This window comes from Adiantum capillus-veneris, chromosome 30 (genome assembly GCF_014529385.1).
Source record: "Adiantum capillus-veneris isolate H3 chromosome 30, ASM1452938v2, whole genome shotgun sequence".
Taxonomy (NCBI): Eukaryota; Viridiplantae; Streptophyta; class Polypodiopsida; order Polypodiales; family Pteridaceae; genus Adiantum; species Adiantum capillus-veneris.
In genome coordinates this window covers 1117823-1137728 of record NC_140960.1, presented here as the reverse complement: position 1 = coordinate 1137728, position 19906 = coordinate 1117823, and the positions used below count along the sequence as shown (strand labels likewise).

The 19906-nt window shown below is 41.7% G+C and overlaps 1 protein-coding gene across 1 annotated transcript; it reads left to right on the top strand.

Annotated features, from left to right (window-relative positions):
- The first annotated feature begins 12191 nt into the window (after positions 1-12191).
- On the top strand, positions 12192-15792 carry LOC147417425 (uncharacterized). The gene is made up of 2 exons (XM_086506935.1): positions 12192-14378; positions 14487-15792. Exon 1 carries the CDS (start codon positions 12216-12218, stop codon positions 12612-12614), a length of 399 nt encoding a protein of 132 aa, XP_086363061.1. The 5' UTR covers positions 12192-12215; the 3' UTR covers positions 12615-14378; positions 14487-15792.
- Positions 15793-19906: the final 4114 nt, after the last annotated feature.

Sequence of the window (19906 nt, the reverse complement as noted above, 5' to 3'; positions counted from 1 at the left end):
AGGGATTTTTAGCCCCATCTTTTCCAAGTTTTTGCCCACCTGACCCCATATATGTCGTCTAATCTTTTGACAAAATTTTTGAGAGGATAATGGTGCATCTTATAGGAGATGACATCGGTTCATGGAGGCTTTTTGTGTCCATCATTTGTGAAATTGGACTCCACTGAGATGTCTACTACTATGGTTATGCATGCAAAGACAGTTGTGGAGGAATATTTGCATTGCCCGTAGTGCCTGTTAGAGGTTGTTTTACATGGTTGGGAGGGAGGGTCAAATATGTGCCGTGAGATTGATGGTGTACATGATGGTGCTTGGTTGGAAGTGGGCAGTGTGCCGATTGGGTGCTTGGAGTAGTGGATATATACCATGGGCAATTTGGGTGTATGGTTCACTAAATGTGTTGTTGGAACATTATGGGAAGCAAAGTCAGATGTTCGACCCAAGTGGAAGTTATATTGTGATGTAGGGGGTTGGGCAACCTGTTTGAGTAGATGTGGTGGGTGGCAAGAGTCAGGGCTTGTACATATGGTAGCAGGTTTGGTGTTTATGCAATGTGCTTGTTTGGTGTTGGAGTTTTTTTTAGTTCAATAAGCCTTTTTGTGGTTGAACATAAATGTTCAACAAGGGGGTTGGGAAATGATGGTGCACCCAAAGTTGGTCATTCCTAGGAATGGGCACAAGGATGGATACATATATTGGTAGGTGCAGGACAGGGTGCTAAAGCAAGTATGAAGGACCTGGGTAGGCAAGTGATAGCAGAGATGTATGCATGGTGTGGTTTGCTAGGCCAAAGGAGGGTCTCAAAAATGGGCCAATTAGGTTGGTAGGTTGAGATGTTCAAAGTGTTGGGATTGAGCGTGGGAATGTGGTGTTTGAGAAGTTGTGCATGCTGATCTAGATGGCTCCTCAAATAGGGCTACGGATTGAAAGTTATGGCAGTCTAAACCTGGAAGGCTTTGCAAATCCCCGACAAATAGGGCAGGTGTAGACAAATGGTCAAAGTTGATGTCAAGTGATAGGATCAAAGTGCCCAGGTTGTGGAGAATGCCAATCTTTTTGGATTGTCAATCGAAGCTCAAATGGGTAGGATATGGCCAGTTCAATATTTCAAGGGGGCTATTTATGTGCCCAGTTGACCACATCAGTAGGCATGCCATCTAGTGATTTTTTGCCTTGCCAAAGATCCAAGAGGTGGTATGCGTTAGAGAGAATCGATAGCTTTTTTTATCAAAGATGTGGTTGCCAAGTTATGGTCCGATGAAGTTAGGTGCAAATGTTATGAGGGTAGTGTCAAGTGATTTTCCCCAATTTTTTGATGCTTTGTTTGAAGCCTTGAGAGACCCAAGTTCGGTGGAGATTGCATGGATTGAAGTTGGTGAAGTGAATTTTTGGCCGGCTTTCACGGCTTGGGGATTGGAGCATTAAACATGAAACTTTGATTGTGACCCATTACGTGGTGTACAACGAAAGATAGAGAGGGAAAGCTCCTTTGAATATGGCAGAGCTCTGCGTTCTATGTGTGACAGCCTTGTGACGGCCGATGGAAGACAATGGTGGTTTTGGCGGTGTGATGTTGCATCAGTCATAATCCTTGTTGGTGGTGGTGAGCGTTGTCAGGCAGCATTGTTTGGCACAGTGGTGATGTGGCAAGGGTCCCCGGGGGATTCACCATGGAAAACTTATCGCACCACGTAAGTGCAGGGTTTTTTTTTACAAGTTGCATAAGCGTACAAGTTAGGGGTAGGCCCCGAGTAATTTATCTCCCAAGCTTAAAAATAAGGGAAGGGGTATCATATTTATGGGAGGGGGGAGTGAGAAAAGGGAAACATGAGAGAAAGTTTTTGTGTTTCAAAAGCATGGCTTCCTAAAATATTCTGCCCTTGAACTTGTGAGTCAGTAGCTACATATATACATGCAAGAAATAACACTCCTTTACATATAGTTTATTTGCTAAGGGTTGAAAGCTATAAAGAGTTTAGATAGATGCAAATTTACATGGAGAACCTAACAAAACTTTGTAACTATGTTTTTGGAGTAATTTAGATGGGTCAGAATTGGATGAATAGCTAGAGTGCAGGCTGAACGGGCACATAGTTTGAGAGTCAAACTAAGACACATTGAGGGTACATCTAGTTATCAATAGAAGTGGTTACTTAGTACGTTGCCAATCACTATGCTACATGCTCTTTGACTAGTTTTACTCAGTTACATCATATAAGACCTAATTTTATATGTAAGATAGGGGTATGATAGTTTTTTGCATGGATTGTCGTATAAGCGTAGAAAGGGGGGTCATATTCCTTAATATGAGTCGTATATAGGGGTATTATCAAAGTTGTCTGCTCACAGGTGGCGTCCCATTTTATATATAGAGTGAATCCCCCGGGCAAGGGTCGTTCCTGGGCCCAAAATTTTTGAAGGCACAGGCAAGGGGGGGCTCCGACTAGTGCTAGTGCTAGGGAAATGAGATTCCATCCCGTGGCTCAAGTGAATGAGAGAGAGAGATAGATAGAGAGAGAGAGAGAGAGAGAGAGAGAGAGAGAGAGAGAGAGAGAGAGAGAGAGAGAGAGAGAGAGAGAGAGAGAGAGAGAGAGAGAGAGAGAGAGAGAGAGAGAGAGAGAGAATGGCACAACCTCTCAAGAGGCAGTTTCCATGCATGAAAGAGAAAAATGTTTGAAGCCTATCGACTTGCTAAAAATGGACAGTGGCCCTTATAAAATAACCTTTCATAATCATTTTTGGGAGCTTTTTGCATAAGAGGAGTCTGCAAGAGCCAAGTGTGAGCCCAAGGGGCTGTTTTTTGTGGAAGCTCTCCATTTTGACGGTGTAAAGGTTGTAAAGAAGTTGCATTAACAAGATCGTGCCTATTTCCCCCTTTTTGGTTTCGACCCCCTCCCCCCCCCCCCCCCCCCCCCCCCCCCCCTCTCTTTATCTTTGGGTGTGTGTCAGCGCATGGAGGTGTATGCCCGTAGATCGTTGCGTGATGCAAAGAATGTGAAATTGAGGTGTTGTGTGTGTTGGAAGTGGTGGAGCGAGTTTTTGGGGTGAAAGTGTGTTGAGTGGTGATCTTGTCAAGCGCGTGTGAGTCATGTGCAAATTAGGTTCTATTAGTGTCAAGTGCGTTGTTTGAAGGTGTTTTTTGAGAGGATAGAGGTGTTGTGAATACCCTGGGCTGTAGAGAGGCATTTTGTGTTTGTGTTGGGTGTGTTTCCCATTCCCCCTCTCCACCGTCTGTTAATTACAATTTCATACGAGTTTTCTCAAGAGCTTGTCTTCCCCACTTCTCCCAGATTTTCTTCGTAGCAATGGCTACCCCAACCCCACAATTTCATACGCGGTTTCTCAAGAGCTTGTCTTCCCCACTTCTCCCAGATTTTCTTCATAGCAATGGCTACCCCAACCCCACAATCAAGTATGGCTATCATCTTCACTCCTTTGTACTCTAGTGGTAAGGTGGTGTTTCCTTCTTCCCCTTCACAATAATCACCCATGTTGTTCATTGGCACAGGTTTTGTTTTTGGTTTCTCAGTTTGAATTTTATCCATGTTTTCATTCATAGGAACATCTTGAGGAGGAATTTTCAACGCCATCTTTTTCAAGTTTTTGCCCTTTGACCCTATAAATGTGGTCTAATCTTTAGAAGTTCTGAGAGAGTAATGGTGCATCTTAGAAGAGATGAAATTAATTTGTAAAGGCTTTTTGTGTCCATCATCTATTGTACTTCTTGGAAACACATTTTTCCACCTGAGATGGTCTATCCTTCATCATTCTCATTACTCTAGGCTCTTGTAATACAACATGTCTCACTTCATATCCACCATTAGGAACTCTGGTGGGAGTTCTTTTGATTGCTCTCTCATCAGGTCATAAGTCTCTAGCTTTGGTCCAAGTGTCTGGAACCCTAGTAGTATGAATATTTTCTAGAGAGTCACTACCTCAGTGTGTTATCAGTGGAACCCTTGTAGGTGTAGAAAAGTGTGGTCCATTGAACGAATCTTCCACTCTAATTCTCATAGGACTTGCTCTTGTTGTTTCTCGTCTCGTCTCAAAGACAGCTGGTCTATAAGTGCTAGGAGTGGCATAGTACAGATGAAGAAGTCCTCCAAAGTACATATACCTCTCCAGCTCTTTGCAGTCTACAACAGAGTATAGTCGTCCCATACTTATCAAGAATTATCACTGGGGTATCTCTACCTTTTTTTATGTAAAGACATATAAGCATGTTTGTTATGATAATTTCTAAATGTTAAGCTCATCACACTTATAGTAGTCTCCATTATTGTGTTTCTACAAACCCACATGTGTATTGTCTGTGTTGACTCAAGTTGCCACATTCACTTGCCTAAGCTTCGCATTAGGTATGTCCAATTTTGGTGGCTTTTCTTTAGGCTCAGCATTAACCTTATCCTTGGTGCCTGTTAATCCCCATTAATCCACAATATAGGGTTTTTGCACAACTAAGTATAGTGTACCCGCTTCATCAAAGTATCTATTGTCACTATATTCCATAGGAACTATGTCCTTGAACTCACTTGGTCTCTCTTCTAGTTTCACACATTAGCGATCCATACCATCTTTGTAAATTTTTGCACCTTGTTTGTTTTCAAATTGAAATTTCAAGTGCAATAGTTTCATGGTTAGTGCTGGTTGAGATGGTACCACTCCCATTGTCATTCCCTCTTTGAAACTCACACTCTTGACCCCGTCAACCATGTAGGTGTAAGATCTCTTCGAAGAAATATCAGTAAATTGTCCTCTATAATGGATTCTAAGGTCAGTAATGGTCCTTGATTGACACTCTTGTCTATCAAAACATGACTAGCTTTGATCTCTAACAACAGGGTTTCTACTCTGGTATAGTTCACCTGTTCACAAATACATCAACAAAACACTCTTGCAAAACATGACCTGTTACCTTATTTGATACATCCAAATCCTCCAATTGGTAGCAATTTGAGCTGCTCACTCTAGCTCTTGAAATCTGTGGAAAAAGCACTTGTTGGCTATGAGTTTACAGGCTCTCTACTAGTTAGAATTTGAATCCAAAAAAAAATTATTGCACTTTTGGAAAAAAATCTTATTTTTCTTGTAAAATCCTCAAATTCAAATTTGAAAAAACCACTATTCTCCTTGTGACTAGTTCTAGCTATGGTACAAGCCTAAGCTCAATCTGTGACAAAGAAACATGGATCGTAATCATGTACCTTTGTGTCAAAACCTGCTAAAACTTAGTACACAACTTGCCATTGGTCTATTGATCTTAGCTATATGTTTTTCTTTGTGATTTGGATCAATTTAGGTCACCCAAAGTCACACCCTAGGTTTGCTTGATGGTTTTTTTATCTAGAAGTGCTTTTGCCCACTTTTGACCCACTTCTTGAACTTTTTTGGCTTTCTTGCTTTTAAGAGTTTTGTTTGTAATGTTGTTTCCTACAAGCTAGTATGGTCTCTGTCCAAAAAAGCAGAAAAGGTACATGGATCATGATCCATGTTCCATCAGATCTGGACCCCAAATTCAACATGTTGGTTACTTACAATGTCAGTAGTCTACTCCATAGTTTTATTTTGAATTTGAACAATTTTTGGCCAATCAAAATAAAAATTTTGTATTCGCCCTGTGGTTTTTGATTGGATACTCGTCTTTTGGTTATCTGACCTACGTTTTTGCAATTTTTGATATGGTGCCTTTTGGAAAAGTTGGTTTAAATGATGTCAGCTACCTACTATTCAAACCTCAGCCTCAAATGATCAAAAGGTACATGGATCATGATCCATGTTTGACAACGTTTGACCTAAAACTTGGTTAGCAAATTCCTTATACCCTATAGAGGTCAATTCTTGAAGCTTTTTGAATTTGGATTTCTAAAAGTTGGAAAATCCCAAATTTTGGTCTTTTTCCCAAGCTTTTGAATGTTTTGTCCAATTTCTTAGCTTTGAGTGTTTTTTCGACGTCAATTTCACTCCAAAGTGGTGTATTCAATTGCTAGAAACCACCCTTGACCCACTAGTACCAATCTCTAGTCAAAATGTCACAAAGGTACATGGATTGCGATCCGTGTTCCTCCACCAAATAGGATGAAACTTTCTAGGTTGCTTCTTATGGCTTTGGTAATCTAATTTTTGCACAAATTTTGGGTTCTAATCAGCTTTCAAGTTTTGACCATGAAATTCTTTAGTTTTTAGAGTTATGATCTCACTTACCCAAATATGGTTTTCTCCAAATTCTGCCCTGAATCTTTAAGATCAACTTGATGGGAATGGTTGCTACTTAACCTACTCCTCCGTGTTTACATGAATCTAGGACCAAAAACACACACATTGAAAAATAGAAGGTGAAACGGATAATGGAATAGTACTTTCAAAGCATCGAGAAAAATGTATAATGAAATTCTTTTATGCTTTTCATATTTCACTCACAACTCTCTATGCCTATCAAGGGTAGATCTAGAAAGTCCTTGACTTTTAGCCTCTACCAACAAGCACTAAACCCCACGTCTAGCATCTTGACAAACAAAATGGGTATCAAAATCTAAAAACAAAAAGGCTACGACTACAAGTAGGTCACTCACCACCTAAGGATCACTGTCCTCAGTAATGGTGTTGTGCTGCTCCGATCTCATGCTAAGAAAGATACCAGGAAGATGCACATTGAGCTTATTAAAAGCTTAACTAATCCTTGATCAGTGTTCAAGGCTTGTCAACAAGCTATTTGTACGGTTAATGTATGCCAGATGTGGCTTTAGCAAGCCAGTGTCAATGTCTCTAGTGTTCAGTGTCTGGCACGAGTACTAGCTAGCACCATTACCAGTCAGTGCCAGTACTATGTGTGTCAGATTATCTCGAGAGCGAGTCCTATGGGCCTACACCAGTGCCAGTGACAGGTCAGTTGCACCAGTACCATTCTCCAATGCCAGAGTGCCGAAACATTTTGAGAACTAGTTTCAGTATCAGCGTTAGCTGCACCAGTCTCCAGTGCCAGAGTGTCAGGGCGCTTTGAGGTCCAATATCTAGTGCTAGAGTGCCGGAGCGTTTTGAGGTCCAGTCTCCAGTGCCAGAGTACCGGAGCATTTTGAGAACCAGTTCCAGTATTAGCGTCAGCTGCACCATTACCAATCTCCAGTGCAAGAGTCACGGAGCGTTTTGACGTCCAATCTCCAGTGCCAGAGTACCGGAGTGTTTTGAGCACCAGTTCTAGTCTCCAGTTCTAGAATGCCAGGGTGTTTTAAGGTCCAATCTCTAGTGCCAGAGTGCCGGAGTGCTTTGAGGTCTAGTCTCCAGTGCGAAAGTGCCGGAAAATTTTAAGACCAGTTCCAGTGTCAGCGCCAGCTGCACCAGTTCCAATGTTAGCACCAGTATGACCGGAACCAATATTCAAGTAATGAGCCGTGGAGCTTAACGCAAGCTAAGAATAGAATTTAAAGGGGCAAAAAATAGGGCAAAGCGAGGATTACACACGCCATGCAGAAGCTAAATTAAGATGAAGGAGGAAGAAGGCTAAAAATATAGGATTGGACGTGCCTTAAGAGGGAGTGTTTTTTTGGACAGTGAGAGATATAGAGTTTTAGCAGAGAAGAAAAAGAAAAGAAACGTGCGTGCATGAGTAAGGAGGAGCCTCTCTCTCTCTCTCTCTCTCTCTCTCTCTCTCTCTCTCTCTCTCTCTCTCTCTCTCTCTCTCTCTCTCTCTCTCTCTCTCTCTCTCTCTCTCGCTCGGACAAGCATTGAGATGAAGGGAGAGGCCGCTTTTAGACTTGAATGTGTCAAAATCCAAGGGCAGTTGAAGAAAATTTCCATCACCAACATCAGCTAGAGATTGATTAAATATTCGAAGAAGCTTGTGTGTCATTGACGGCTCGCTTAATCTTGCAAAAGGGTGCTTAAAGTCCTAGTTTTTAGTGTATACGAGAGACGGTGCTGCTAACAGCCCGCCTTGGCTATCGATTAAGTTGTACTCAAGAATTATTCAATTAATTGCTGATTACGATGGTTACCAGATCTTTCAATATGTGTTTTCTCTCTTTCACACCTCCCATAGCCAGAGACTTGGTGCCTTGACTCACGTTTTGAACACATATCCCCCGACATCTTTAGTGAACCCAATGCGAAACGAGCCGGGGTGGGAGGTTAAGAGGGAGATGCCAGAACAATGGAAGCAGTTTCTTGACAATTTCAATTCCAATGGATTTGATAAAAATCTAGTAGTTGCAAAATTACCAAAAATGATGAAATTAGTTCAAGGATGTCTGCAAGAAGCAAAAGCCATGCAAATAAAAAAGCAGATTGATGATGCTGTAGAGCTAGCACTTTGATGTTGTATGGGAGTAGTATCATAATTTTCAGGGATATGATCTAGAAGGTTTTATTGCATGTTATGAAGCCGATATAAAGAGCCAAAATGTTCCAGAAAATTGGATGATTGCAGCTTTTGAAGAGGTTGTAAACTTAGATTTTAATAGGTAGGTTCAAGAACTGGCAGAAGCATATCCCATGCAGTGGGACTATTTTGCAGAGGAATTTATTTGTGAAAGCTCAAGGATTTTAGATCTGGAGATAAAAGAGATTATTGAACAAATCCATGTTGTCTTCAATAAAGGTGAAGGGGATCAGATGCAATTCCTCAACTATGATGAATTTCGGCAAAACATTTCTGCAAGAAGCAAAGCCAAAGAAAATACGGAATTAAAAGTAGCAGATTTAGTTTCAGAGGAGCATATTTTGAGCAACGTAGAAAAGTTAAATGATGAATTTAATGCTGAAACAGAATTATAATATTTTTTTTCAAAGATTTCTCTCATGGATGCTACCTCCAATAATGGTCCCAGTGAAGACATAGACTGTACAACAAGTGGTTCACATATTCTGAAGGAGTTCATCAATCAGATGAGCCTCTACACAATATTTCTAAAACTATCAGCATTATAGTTGAGCAGGACAACATGTTTGTTGTAGATGAGTGCATAAATAAAGCTATTATATAACAACTGATGAAGTGACCAAGATTGTGGGCCTAGCACAGGATGAGCCTGAGGATGTCAATGAACCTATTATTGCTTCTAACAATATGTTTGCAAATGTTGTTATCACAGAAGAAGATTCCATAATCGATGATTTCGCTAGATCTAAAGGAGATGATCATGATAGTATAGAAGAGCTTTCTGATATGTGTACCTCTTCAGAGGGGGTGCCAGATGAACCTTTGCAGTGCTATGATGGATTGCAAAGTAACATGGATGCAGATGAAGAAGCAGAGAATGACATGCATATTGCCTAGATCATGCTGATTGTGAACAGATTATTGACAAGGAATTTTCATCTATGCTTGTACATGGGCTGCATGAGGAGATAACTCCTACAATTGTGATGAATGTTGAGACTTCCAAGGGTGATTTTCCCGAGGATGCTATGGATGAAGATTTACAAGTTGAAGTTGTTTTTTATGATCAAGATGAAACCCAATAGAAAAAAAATCCTCTGATGATACAGGTCCAGAGAGTCCCAAGGTCTTTTGTAATGGCTATGAAGCTAGAGGGGGTGATGATGCTGAATCATACTTGATACTGCAAAAAGTACATAAGGTTTTTCATTTCCTTAGACAATGTGCAAAATATGGCTAGATTTGGATGCTATTCCTAATGATGCTTATGTTAGTGATGTCCTGGTTGCCGGTAAAAGGAAGTCAAAATTTTTTAATGCTTTTAGGTGAAGAGCTTAAGTTGCCAAAAGTTTATGGGATGTGGGTGTTGCACTATGCTTCAGGTGAAGCTCTAGTATATTGTGGAGCCCATCAATGCTATCTGATCTCAATGGTGTTTGATCCAGGAGATTCTAAGGACACTCATAAGCAGATTCAATATGGATGGATGTTGTTAAGTATGCATAGTAATTGCGTGCTATTTGAACCAAGGGTACCATATTGTAGGGATGCGTTGTAGCACGACTTAATCGTAACCGACAAAATTGTCAAATCATGGATCGGCAACCCGGCTAGGGCATGGAAGCACGAGCCTACGATGTATAGACATAGAGGATTCAAGGGATCCTTCTACTCATCATAGAGAGAAGCCATGGAAAGGGGCTTCCTCTAATCAACAACACATTCCTACTCACTAATCACTTGCACACAATCATGTGGTTGAAATTAACCTCTCACATCAATCACTCTTAATCACAACTACACAAGCATGCAATTAACATACCTACTTCGCATTAGTGTGTCCATTCAAGCACAACCCCTCAATGCGACTACGTATGCACACACACTAACCGCACCTTGTAGAGAGAAATGAAGAGAAGGAAGGAACAACCCTCACACACTATGGCCAATGGTGTGGATAGAATAGATCAACTCAAAAAAGGGATTATAGATCTACCATCACACTAATATAATCTCATTCCACATAATCAAACAAAGAGACTAATAAGAAAGAAGGTGTAATTTGATTATTAGAAATCAAGAGCTACATGGGCATGGAAAGCCCATGAGCCTCATGACCATCCACTCTACAAAGAGGAGTTCTCACCCAAGAATGACTACTCATTAAGCATAAGGCTCTTTTATAGCTTTGGGCCTCAAACCCTTCAACTATGGGATAAAGTTGAGCTCTCTAAACTAAACTCATACAACTTTGGAACTCTTAAATGAGCCCAAGCCCTATACAATGAACATAAAATATTGTGCACTATAGCACATACACAGCTTGGTGCATAATTGGTGTAGCCTGTGTTAGCCGCTGCTAACATTCCCTCCTTCCTAATTTGGTGCACGTCCTCGTGTGACGGTGAACCAAGATACGGTGACATGGTAGAAAAAAAGTCCATAAAAGAAATGTTGAGTTGCAAAACATAAGAACAAGTAATGAGCATCAAGGGCCACCAAAAATGAATAAAACATGGAGCACAAATGAACAATCATGCAAAGTGATTTTTTGCTTCTAAGAGATGGGTCAATCATAATTAAAATTAGACAACATAAAGCAAAAAAACACATAAACTATCGTGAAGATTAAACCACTTGAAATTTCAGTTCCATGCATGAAAAACAAGCAATCAATTATGACCCTAAGCTAATGCAAGTTCATAAACCTACTAACCTAAAAACTATGTGAACAATCATGGCAAAAACACAAAGAGAAACCATATGTGTGAAGGTGATGGTGGAGATAGAGATAGAGAGGTGACGAAGCTCTGTGTGGACGAGACAAGGGGAAGGTTCTTTTTCTTTAGGACTCAGAGATCCGATCCGAATCTGAAAAATGAATGGGTTTTAGGGTTTATGATTTAGGAAAATGAAAAGCTTCTTGCATTTAAAAAATGAGAAGACTTTTATTCTATGTAAAGGGATAGCCTTGCTTATGTGCAATGTGTCATTTTTTTGTAAAATTTAATTAATTTTAAAATGATTAATCGTACATAAAAAAGATTCAAAAAAAATTGAATGCAGCTTTTGAGAAAAGGAAAGATCTCTTGAAAAGACATGGGTTTTTTCTTTTCAATTTTCTTTAAGACTTTTTAAGGCTCTCTTCAGAGACACATGTTAAGCAACAAATTTTAAACGACCTCATAGTTCGGATACTAAGGCCTTTAGAAGCCCAAGAACAAACCCACCCCCAAAAAGAAAAACTAAAAATGGCATACCTTGAATCCAAAATGAGTGCATAAAAGCAAATTGATTATCCAATTTCCTTCTGGAGTAAGTTGAGGGCTAGCTGTGGGATAGATCTTTGAGATTGTTTATACTACTTTAGAAGTTGCTCAAAGTACTGTAGAGATGTCCTCTCTCTCTCTCTCTCTCTCTCTCTCTCTCTCTCTCGCGCGCGCGCGCACACACACACACACACATCAGGATTACGATCCTCGAACAGTGATTTTAGAAAAATGGATGCGCGGTGACGGTGAGTTGCTTTTCTTTTAGTGGAATGGCGATCTTCGTGGGTGGGAATATGGGGGCTGAAATTAGGCAATAATTTTATATGTTTGTGGGTGCAGTACGGTCGGCGCTGGTATTATAAATGGAGGAGCAGCCGGTGGCAATATATAAGGAATGAGGAGGATGTGGGGGCCGGGCAGGGTTCATGGTGTGCTCTTGTATGCGCAGCTACTTGCAATGGTGGTGGTGATGGTGATGGTGGGTGATAATTATATGGGAGGTACCATGAGAAGGGGAGGGCTGGCATGGGCATGCAGCAGCGGAGAGAAAGTGGAGGAAGGAGGAGGGGGGTATGGGGGTGAAGGGTGGGGGCAAGGTGGGGAAGGTGAGGGCAGCAGCTGGGGTCGGGGCGGACAGGGATACGGGCATGGTGGAGAAGGAGGCGGTGCGGGTGGTTTCGGCACAGGAGGCACTGGCTTCAGTGATGGCGGCTTTGGCGACAGCGATGGTGGTGGCAGCGGCAGCGGCAGCGGTGGCTTCGGTGAAGGAGGGGATGGCTTTGGAAATGGCGGCGGTGGGGAGGGGTTTGGCTCCGGCAGCTTTGGTTGGGGCAGCGCTTCTGGTGGGTATGGCAGCGGTGGGAGGGGCTACGGAGGTGGAGGCCACGGCGGCCGCCGCCTCCTCATCTTTCCATAACTTGGAACTCTCACACACTCTCTCTCTCTCTCTCTCTCTCTCTCTCCCATACTAGTCTATAATGACCGAATACACACATAAAAACAAAAACAAGCATGAAGTGTGATGAAGTTATTCCGATTTGTCTACAGAGAAACATTTTGTGCCCTTGGACGTTTGAATACTATATCTATATTATGCAAATCACAGTGTTAAGTTAATAGCCAAAATTTGGATCGCTTGTGCCTCATTATACAACATTGAGCCTTTCTCCTCATACCCTATATATAAAATATAATTGGCTGCTTCTTGATTTCATTCAGTGGAATCTTTGTAGATTCCGCTCCACTCCTCATCGAATCGAGCCGCTCAAAACCTCCCAAGCAAGGTTTGAATTTGGGTAAATGTTGTGATGAATCTATTAGATTCTCGCTACAATAACCAGCTCCTTCTCTCATCGATGTCTGCTGCTTGCACTATCTGATGCCCAACTCCTCACATGTTGTGTAGCTCATCCAGGTGCTCTTTCCCTACTTTGCGTGACATGTGCAAGCTGCCCTTACACATCGTATATTACTTGATTCGCGCTTTTTTTCAAATAAAATTCAGTCAGGTATGTTGCCCCAGTTCATTTTCTATTGTCCTTCAGGGAGAATCACTACAGATTCCTCTTCTCTCTCTATTCTAATTTCATTTCTCGTGTCCATTTGCGCTCTCATCCATTCATTCTCCCTACATGCATGCATGTGACAACAGTCTCACTCTGCGCAACTTTATGTAGATGACTCTCTCTCTCTCTCTCTCTCTCTCTCTCTCTCTCTCTCTCTCTCTCTCTCTCTTCACAACTTTACGCATATAGGGTAGAGGAGCCAGTTACGTTACGGACCCCAAAAGAGAGTCATGACTTAGAGCCATTTAAGCGCCAAAGTAATTAAAATGAAGGCCCAGTAAAGATACGTTTTGAAAACGTGGCACCATTGCCGAGTTACATAATGATATTTTCCATAACTAGCCCACCGCTACACCTCCATCGGTGACTTCACGTATCGCAACTGCAAATTCTGTCCACTACCACCACTGCAAAATCTTTCTCCTTCATGACCTTACCTGAGCATCATAACAAACATTTACAACACGTCTCAGTATTGGCAAAAAGTGAGAAATCAGCTACGCACAAACAGAGATTATCACTATTTATATATTGAACGCATGATCAACTTCCCTCCAATCCCTATCAATCCTCTACTACACAGCAACACAACTCACCACCTTCCACCACAGAACACTTGCATGAACACAGCAACAATCAACCCAACATCCTTCTAATGAGATTCTGATTCTCTGCTACACACTACAAAACACTACAGCACAACTTAGCACCTTCCACTTCAGAACGCTTGCACAAACACAACAACATTCATCTCAACATCCTTCCCAACACATCCTGATTCTCTGCTTCACAATACAATACACTACAACAGCTCTTATTAATTTAGTCCATGTATCTAAATTCTGATGGCAGCTATCGCACCATGCGAGTGTAAGGTCTGCTTGTTGGAAAGACATCCCCAATTAGAAGGATTACTTTGTACATCTCTTCTACTACATAAAAACGGTGGTAGGGTTTGTTGTTGTGGCAAAGTCCACGTTATACCAGTTTTCGCATGCAAAGAGGCCAAAAGGAGAGCTCCCTTTGTTAGTCCCAAATCTTCAACAACAAGTACTTCACAAAAGCGCTTTCCAAGCCCCGACAAGATTCCTCTACCACCACCAAAGAGGAAGTTTTCAATGAAAGAATACTCTCATCTCCTTGAAGATAAAGAAAACTGAGGCAGCAAATGTAAGTATGTTGCTTACACATTACTTTTAAGTATGTTGCTTTCACACTATCTTTCATACATTCATGTGCTGCATGACACTCTCCTTTCTAATAGAGTTTTTTCTACAGAATCATGGCAAAAAGGAGAGAGAGAACTCCACGCAGGAACGAAAGAGTCAACAACACATCAAAAAAAGCCTCAGCAAACCAGCACACGAAGGTGCCGTCTAAAGTCATCGACAGAAGAAAGAAAGCCAGTAAAACTTTAACCAAAAGCCCACCATTCGCGTCAGTGGCTAAACCAACCTTCCCTAAACCAAGGGTCTCACCAAATGAGGAGCAAATTCCACTTCCCACTCAAGACACAGACACTCGCGACACAGATCCAAAGACAACCAAGACTCGAATACAAAGACAATGGACAGAAGAAGATATGGCTAAGGCCCTTAAGGCTAGAGAGGTAGGACTCTCCTTAGAAAAGTGCTCTTTACAATTTGGAATGAGCAAAACAACAATTGCTAATTGGGAGGAGGGGAGGACTTTGAAGAAGAGAAAGGGCCCACCAACGGTCATGAAAATTGAAGAGGAATCTGCTTTATTAGAATGGATTTTCAAAAGGAGCAACTCCGGGCATGGCGTATCTGTTCTAGATGTAAAGCTTAAAGTTGCAGAGATCTGTCAACAACGACATACCCTTTTCTCCAATGGAATACCAGGAAAGAGTTGGTGGGACGGCTTCCGAAAGAGACATCCCACTCTTGTATTCCGTGTTTCTGAGAGCTTAGATCAATCGCGCGCAACGCGTTACAGACCAGATATTGTCAAAACATTACATGACAATCTTCAAAAGGCATATGCAGATCACAACTACCCACCTTCCAATATATGGAACGCAGATGAGACAGGATTCCAAGGCTCAAGAGACAAAGGTATGAAGGTGCTAGCACGAAAGGGAGTGAAATTTGTGTATGGCATCACATGCGATTCACGTGAGTGGATGACAGTTTTGTGTTGTGTAAATGCGGTTGGTAAAGCAATTCCATCATACTATATCTTCAAGGGGAGTCGGATTAAGGACAACTATATTGAAAATTGTGAATCAGGAGCATCCATGGCTGTACAAAACAAAGCATGGATGATAGGAGAGCTTTTCAAAGCTTGGTTAGATCACTTCGACAAAGCTATCACAGCAGCTGTTGGCAAAGAGAGTAGACACCTCTTGATTTTAGATGGTCACGGAAGCCATGTTTCCTTGGATGTTGTTAACAAGGCAAAGGAATCATGTATAGACATTATAACACTTCCCGCACATACATCTCACAAGCTTCAACCCTTAGATGTGTCGGTGCTCAACCTACCCTACCAAGAATCCAACCCTCCATTATCCATATCAAGATTTCAATTTGTAATGACCAAGTTCTTCTTTTTGATCTCAAAAAACTTTTCTAGGTTGGCAGATTATTCTTCTTCCTACTTTGTTTCCATGTTTAATTGAAAGCGAAGCTGATATTTAGTTTTTTGAATGATCTCATTCTATTTATATGGTTAACTCAAATGCGAAGCTGCTTTCTAGTTCTTTCAAGCATTTTAATATCAAATGTCCTGCTTTGATTATTTAGACATACCGGATTCAACCCGCCAAAAACTTAACATGCAAATGCTAGCACTATCATCAACACTGAGTGAGGGTTATCCTCACCGATATAGCAGGTTCTAGTATGGTAGGCATAAGCTCCCACTCTTTGGCTGATGTACGTGAGCCACAAAAAATCAAGTGATTGATATTCAACCATTGCAAGAGCTAGAACTGAGAAGCTAAAATCAATATGCTTCATAAGGTAGTTGTAGGTTAAAATAAAAAATATGAAATATCCTGAGCTTCTGGTGAACCAAACTCATGCCTGAATGGCAAATGGATTCTGGAATTGCTCCTGAGAAGCCATTGTTATTCAAGTGGCTTGACAAAAATCAAACAAACTCATTACTTACAAGTGCATACAAGCATTGCACTAAAAAGAGAAACAGGTATAAAGGTTAGATGAATACAAGTGCCCAACTTTTGTCAGATTATCAAGGCCAAAATTCACATTACTGTTTCCGTCTGAAGAATAAGGGAGTGGACCACTAAGCTGGTTTTGAGCAAGATCCAGGCAGTAAAACTTCGCCAGTAGCCCAATCTCATTAGGAATTCCACCGGTTAGAGAGTTCCCATTCAAAGATCTGACCAATGGGCATATAGGTTGCTTTACCAAACCATGCCAGAAAAACAATCACAACAAAATTTACTAAGCAAACAGAAGGCATACAGAGTGCTTAAGTTCTTCAACTGTCCGATCTCCGGTGGTATTTTTCCATTGAAATAATTAAATTGTAGATACCTGCACAAGTTGATACCACGCAGAGTTAATCTCAGACAAAGTCCCTAAATGTGCTACGACAGTTTAAAAGGCATACATATTTTCTTACAGTGCGCTTAAGTGAGCAAGCTGCCCAATCTGACTTGGGATAGAACCAGTCAAGTTGTTGAAAGACAAGTCCCGAGTTTGATCAGGCTTAATTTAAACATGCTTAATTTAAAAGAGAAATGCATGCCAAAAATGAGGTTTTTACAATGTGGCCAATTCACCCAAGAGACTTATATCAGTAGGGAGATCACCCGCTAAACCAAGCCCAAGAAGCTCTCTGCAAACATAGCATAATACAGTAGGGTTTACGGCTTTGAATACAATTGTCTTGATTTGCTTAATCGACGAGGTAATCTCACTAACAATGAAATAACCCTTTGTGGAGACGAATCATCATAGCTAATACCCGTCCATCGTCGCGATCCACAGGGATTGTTCCCTGCCCATTGTAGAGTAGAGATGGCTTCCGTAGGCTACTGCGAGTTCCAGAGTCGCTCAAACAGCCACGCGCAGGTACCTGCCTACAGGCTACGCCCTTGAATGAGAGGATTGCGCCCTTGGAGACAGTAGCTAGCGCATTCATGGGTCTCACCAAAGCGACCATGTGGTGGGCTTCTAGTGGCTTGCTATGGATTCGGGTGAGGATTACTTCTGGTGAGCAATCACCCCCTTATTGGAACATTGAACATCCAGGGAACGACCTTGTGTGGACACATTTTGGGGTTGCTCTGGTATCCTCATTGGATACCTTTTTTTTTCCACAGGAAAAAGTAAACTGGGTCAAAACCTCATGAGGCTTTACAAGAATTCCATCATTCCAATGCCACGAGTGCAGGAGCACTTTTCCTAGCTAACAAATGTCTCCCCAAAAAAAAAATCAAAAATTTGATGTGTCTAACCCACCTCCCAAGTTAGACTTCCCCCTACTGGCTCCTCTACCCTAGGTCTCTGAAGATGCTCACAGTTTCCCACATAAACTAGTGATGATTTTATCTCTCTCTCTCTCTCTCTCTCTCTCTCTCTCTGTGTGTGTGTGTGTGTGTGTGTGTGTGTGTGTGTGTGTGTGTGTGTGTGTGTGTGTGTGTGTGTGTGTGTGTGTGTGTGCACACGGTTCAAGAGACTGAAGGAATGCTGGCCTAAAGTAGTAGAGCAACTCTATAGCCGCCATGAAAATGGCCACAGTCGATGGTCCAAGCAGGAAGAGTCTCTCGCAGTCCTATTGGGGATCAGACAAGCTAGACGGGCAAATGGGTTACTAAGGGGGTGGGGTTAGAATGCTCCCCAATATAGGACTTCTGGAGACGTATGTGGAGAGCCCTCTAGCTATGGCATGGTAGGCCCATAACACTTTTGGTGGAGGGCCGGCTCCAGAGATTGTGGGGAGCTCCTACAGCTTCGTCGGTGGGTGTATCACCCACCCTAGTCCAGATTGCCAAGTGGTAGTGAAAACTAGCGTGGTCACCGGCGTTAGAAACGGAAAGCATGCAAAATGCTAACCGTTGCAAATCATGCGCAGCCCTGGGATAATTTTCTTGCATCTTTTATGTTATGAGCGTTGCCAGGTCGCCTATGCTTTGTAGAGGACTCCAATGGTTGAATCTGGCATCGTCGTCCTTATTGCACCACAAGCTCCTATGCCATCTGCAACTGCAGCATAGCACAAACTCTTGCACCATCTGCAACTGCAAGCTTTCAAAGCGTGCTGGTGGTAACAAATCACCTGTTAACATGGCAGTAAGGGGCGTCAATTTCTTTGTGGAGGGCCCTCCAAAAAATGGTGGCCACCCTCTACCTCAGGGGGTTCATCGTTCAGTACCCCCTATATAACGTGCGTGTAGGATATTAAAAAAAAACCTCTTTTAATATGTTTAAATGACCCATTATTTTAGGAGTCTTTTTTCAAAATTAAATTAAAAACCCCTTATTTAATGTATCTCTAAATAATTGCAAAAAAAATTACATTTTAAAACCCCTCCTTTCGAACTCACATTATATATTAACATGATTGCGTAGTGCACCCCCAAGCCCTCTACTTTCTTCTCCGGATAACCCCTATGGGGAAGCGCTCTAAGGGAACTCTTATAGGCTATGCTCTGGAGAGCGTGAGAGGTAGAAGGTAAGCGGACAACATTAGAGGCTAAAGAGGAATCTGGGCAGAGGATCGAAGGCAAGAATGCGAGCGAAAGGGGAGGGGACAAGCTAGGAATATTCATCTAAATCTATCTATTTTATTTTACATCTTGCCAGTATCCCCTTCTGGGATACTAGGATAACTCTGATCAACGCTTTTGAATAAATGTGCCATAGTTGATGACATTATGAAGCCATATTCTCCTTTTTCTTGGAATCCTTTCCCTAGAATTTTCATACAGGCATTCACAAGGCAAAATTAATTTTTGACGGGCAGTTTGCCTATTATTACATAGCATCATCTCTCAAAAGGCATTAATCAGAGGTTATGCTCTATAGCACCAAGGTGAGCAATCCTTCATGGGTTCTAGGAGGATATAGCATGAAGGCCCATCATCAAATGCGGCACCACGGTTTGAAATCTGTAATTGGAAAGAGGCAAGCATAAGCAAAGTATAGATGGTGCCAAAGAGGGTAGCAAAATTTTAGTGTGTGAGCCCTCAAAAACAATCAATAGGCAATATATAAGGGGTTTGTTAGTTCAAGACAAGCCACAAGTATTTTTTATGTGACAAGTATTTGTAGGTGGTTGGGATGTTGCGAGTGCAAGAAGGAGTTTCTAGCAAGTGGCTTACCAAACACATTAGGGGTGCGTTGGCTTGGTGTATGTCAGGGAGAAAATGGGGTCAAGCCAATGCTTATGTCTTGAGCTGTGTCACATGATATGCACATGGTTGCCATAAAAAAATGGTTGACTATTGCCAAGAGTATGTTTGCAACCATGTCACATGATATACACATGGGTGCCATAAAAAATGTTGACTATACCAACAATACGTTTGGCCACTTGAGAAACATGTTTTGCGGATGATTTGGCTAAATATGATGTCGCGACGTATGAGGTCTTTTCAGATGAAGAATTTGGGGAATAGATCTCGCAAGCAAGTGGAAGGTCAAAGCCAAGGATTCACTTTGTAGTTCTGCATGGTGGAAGGTCAAAGCCAAGGATTCACT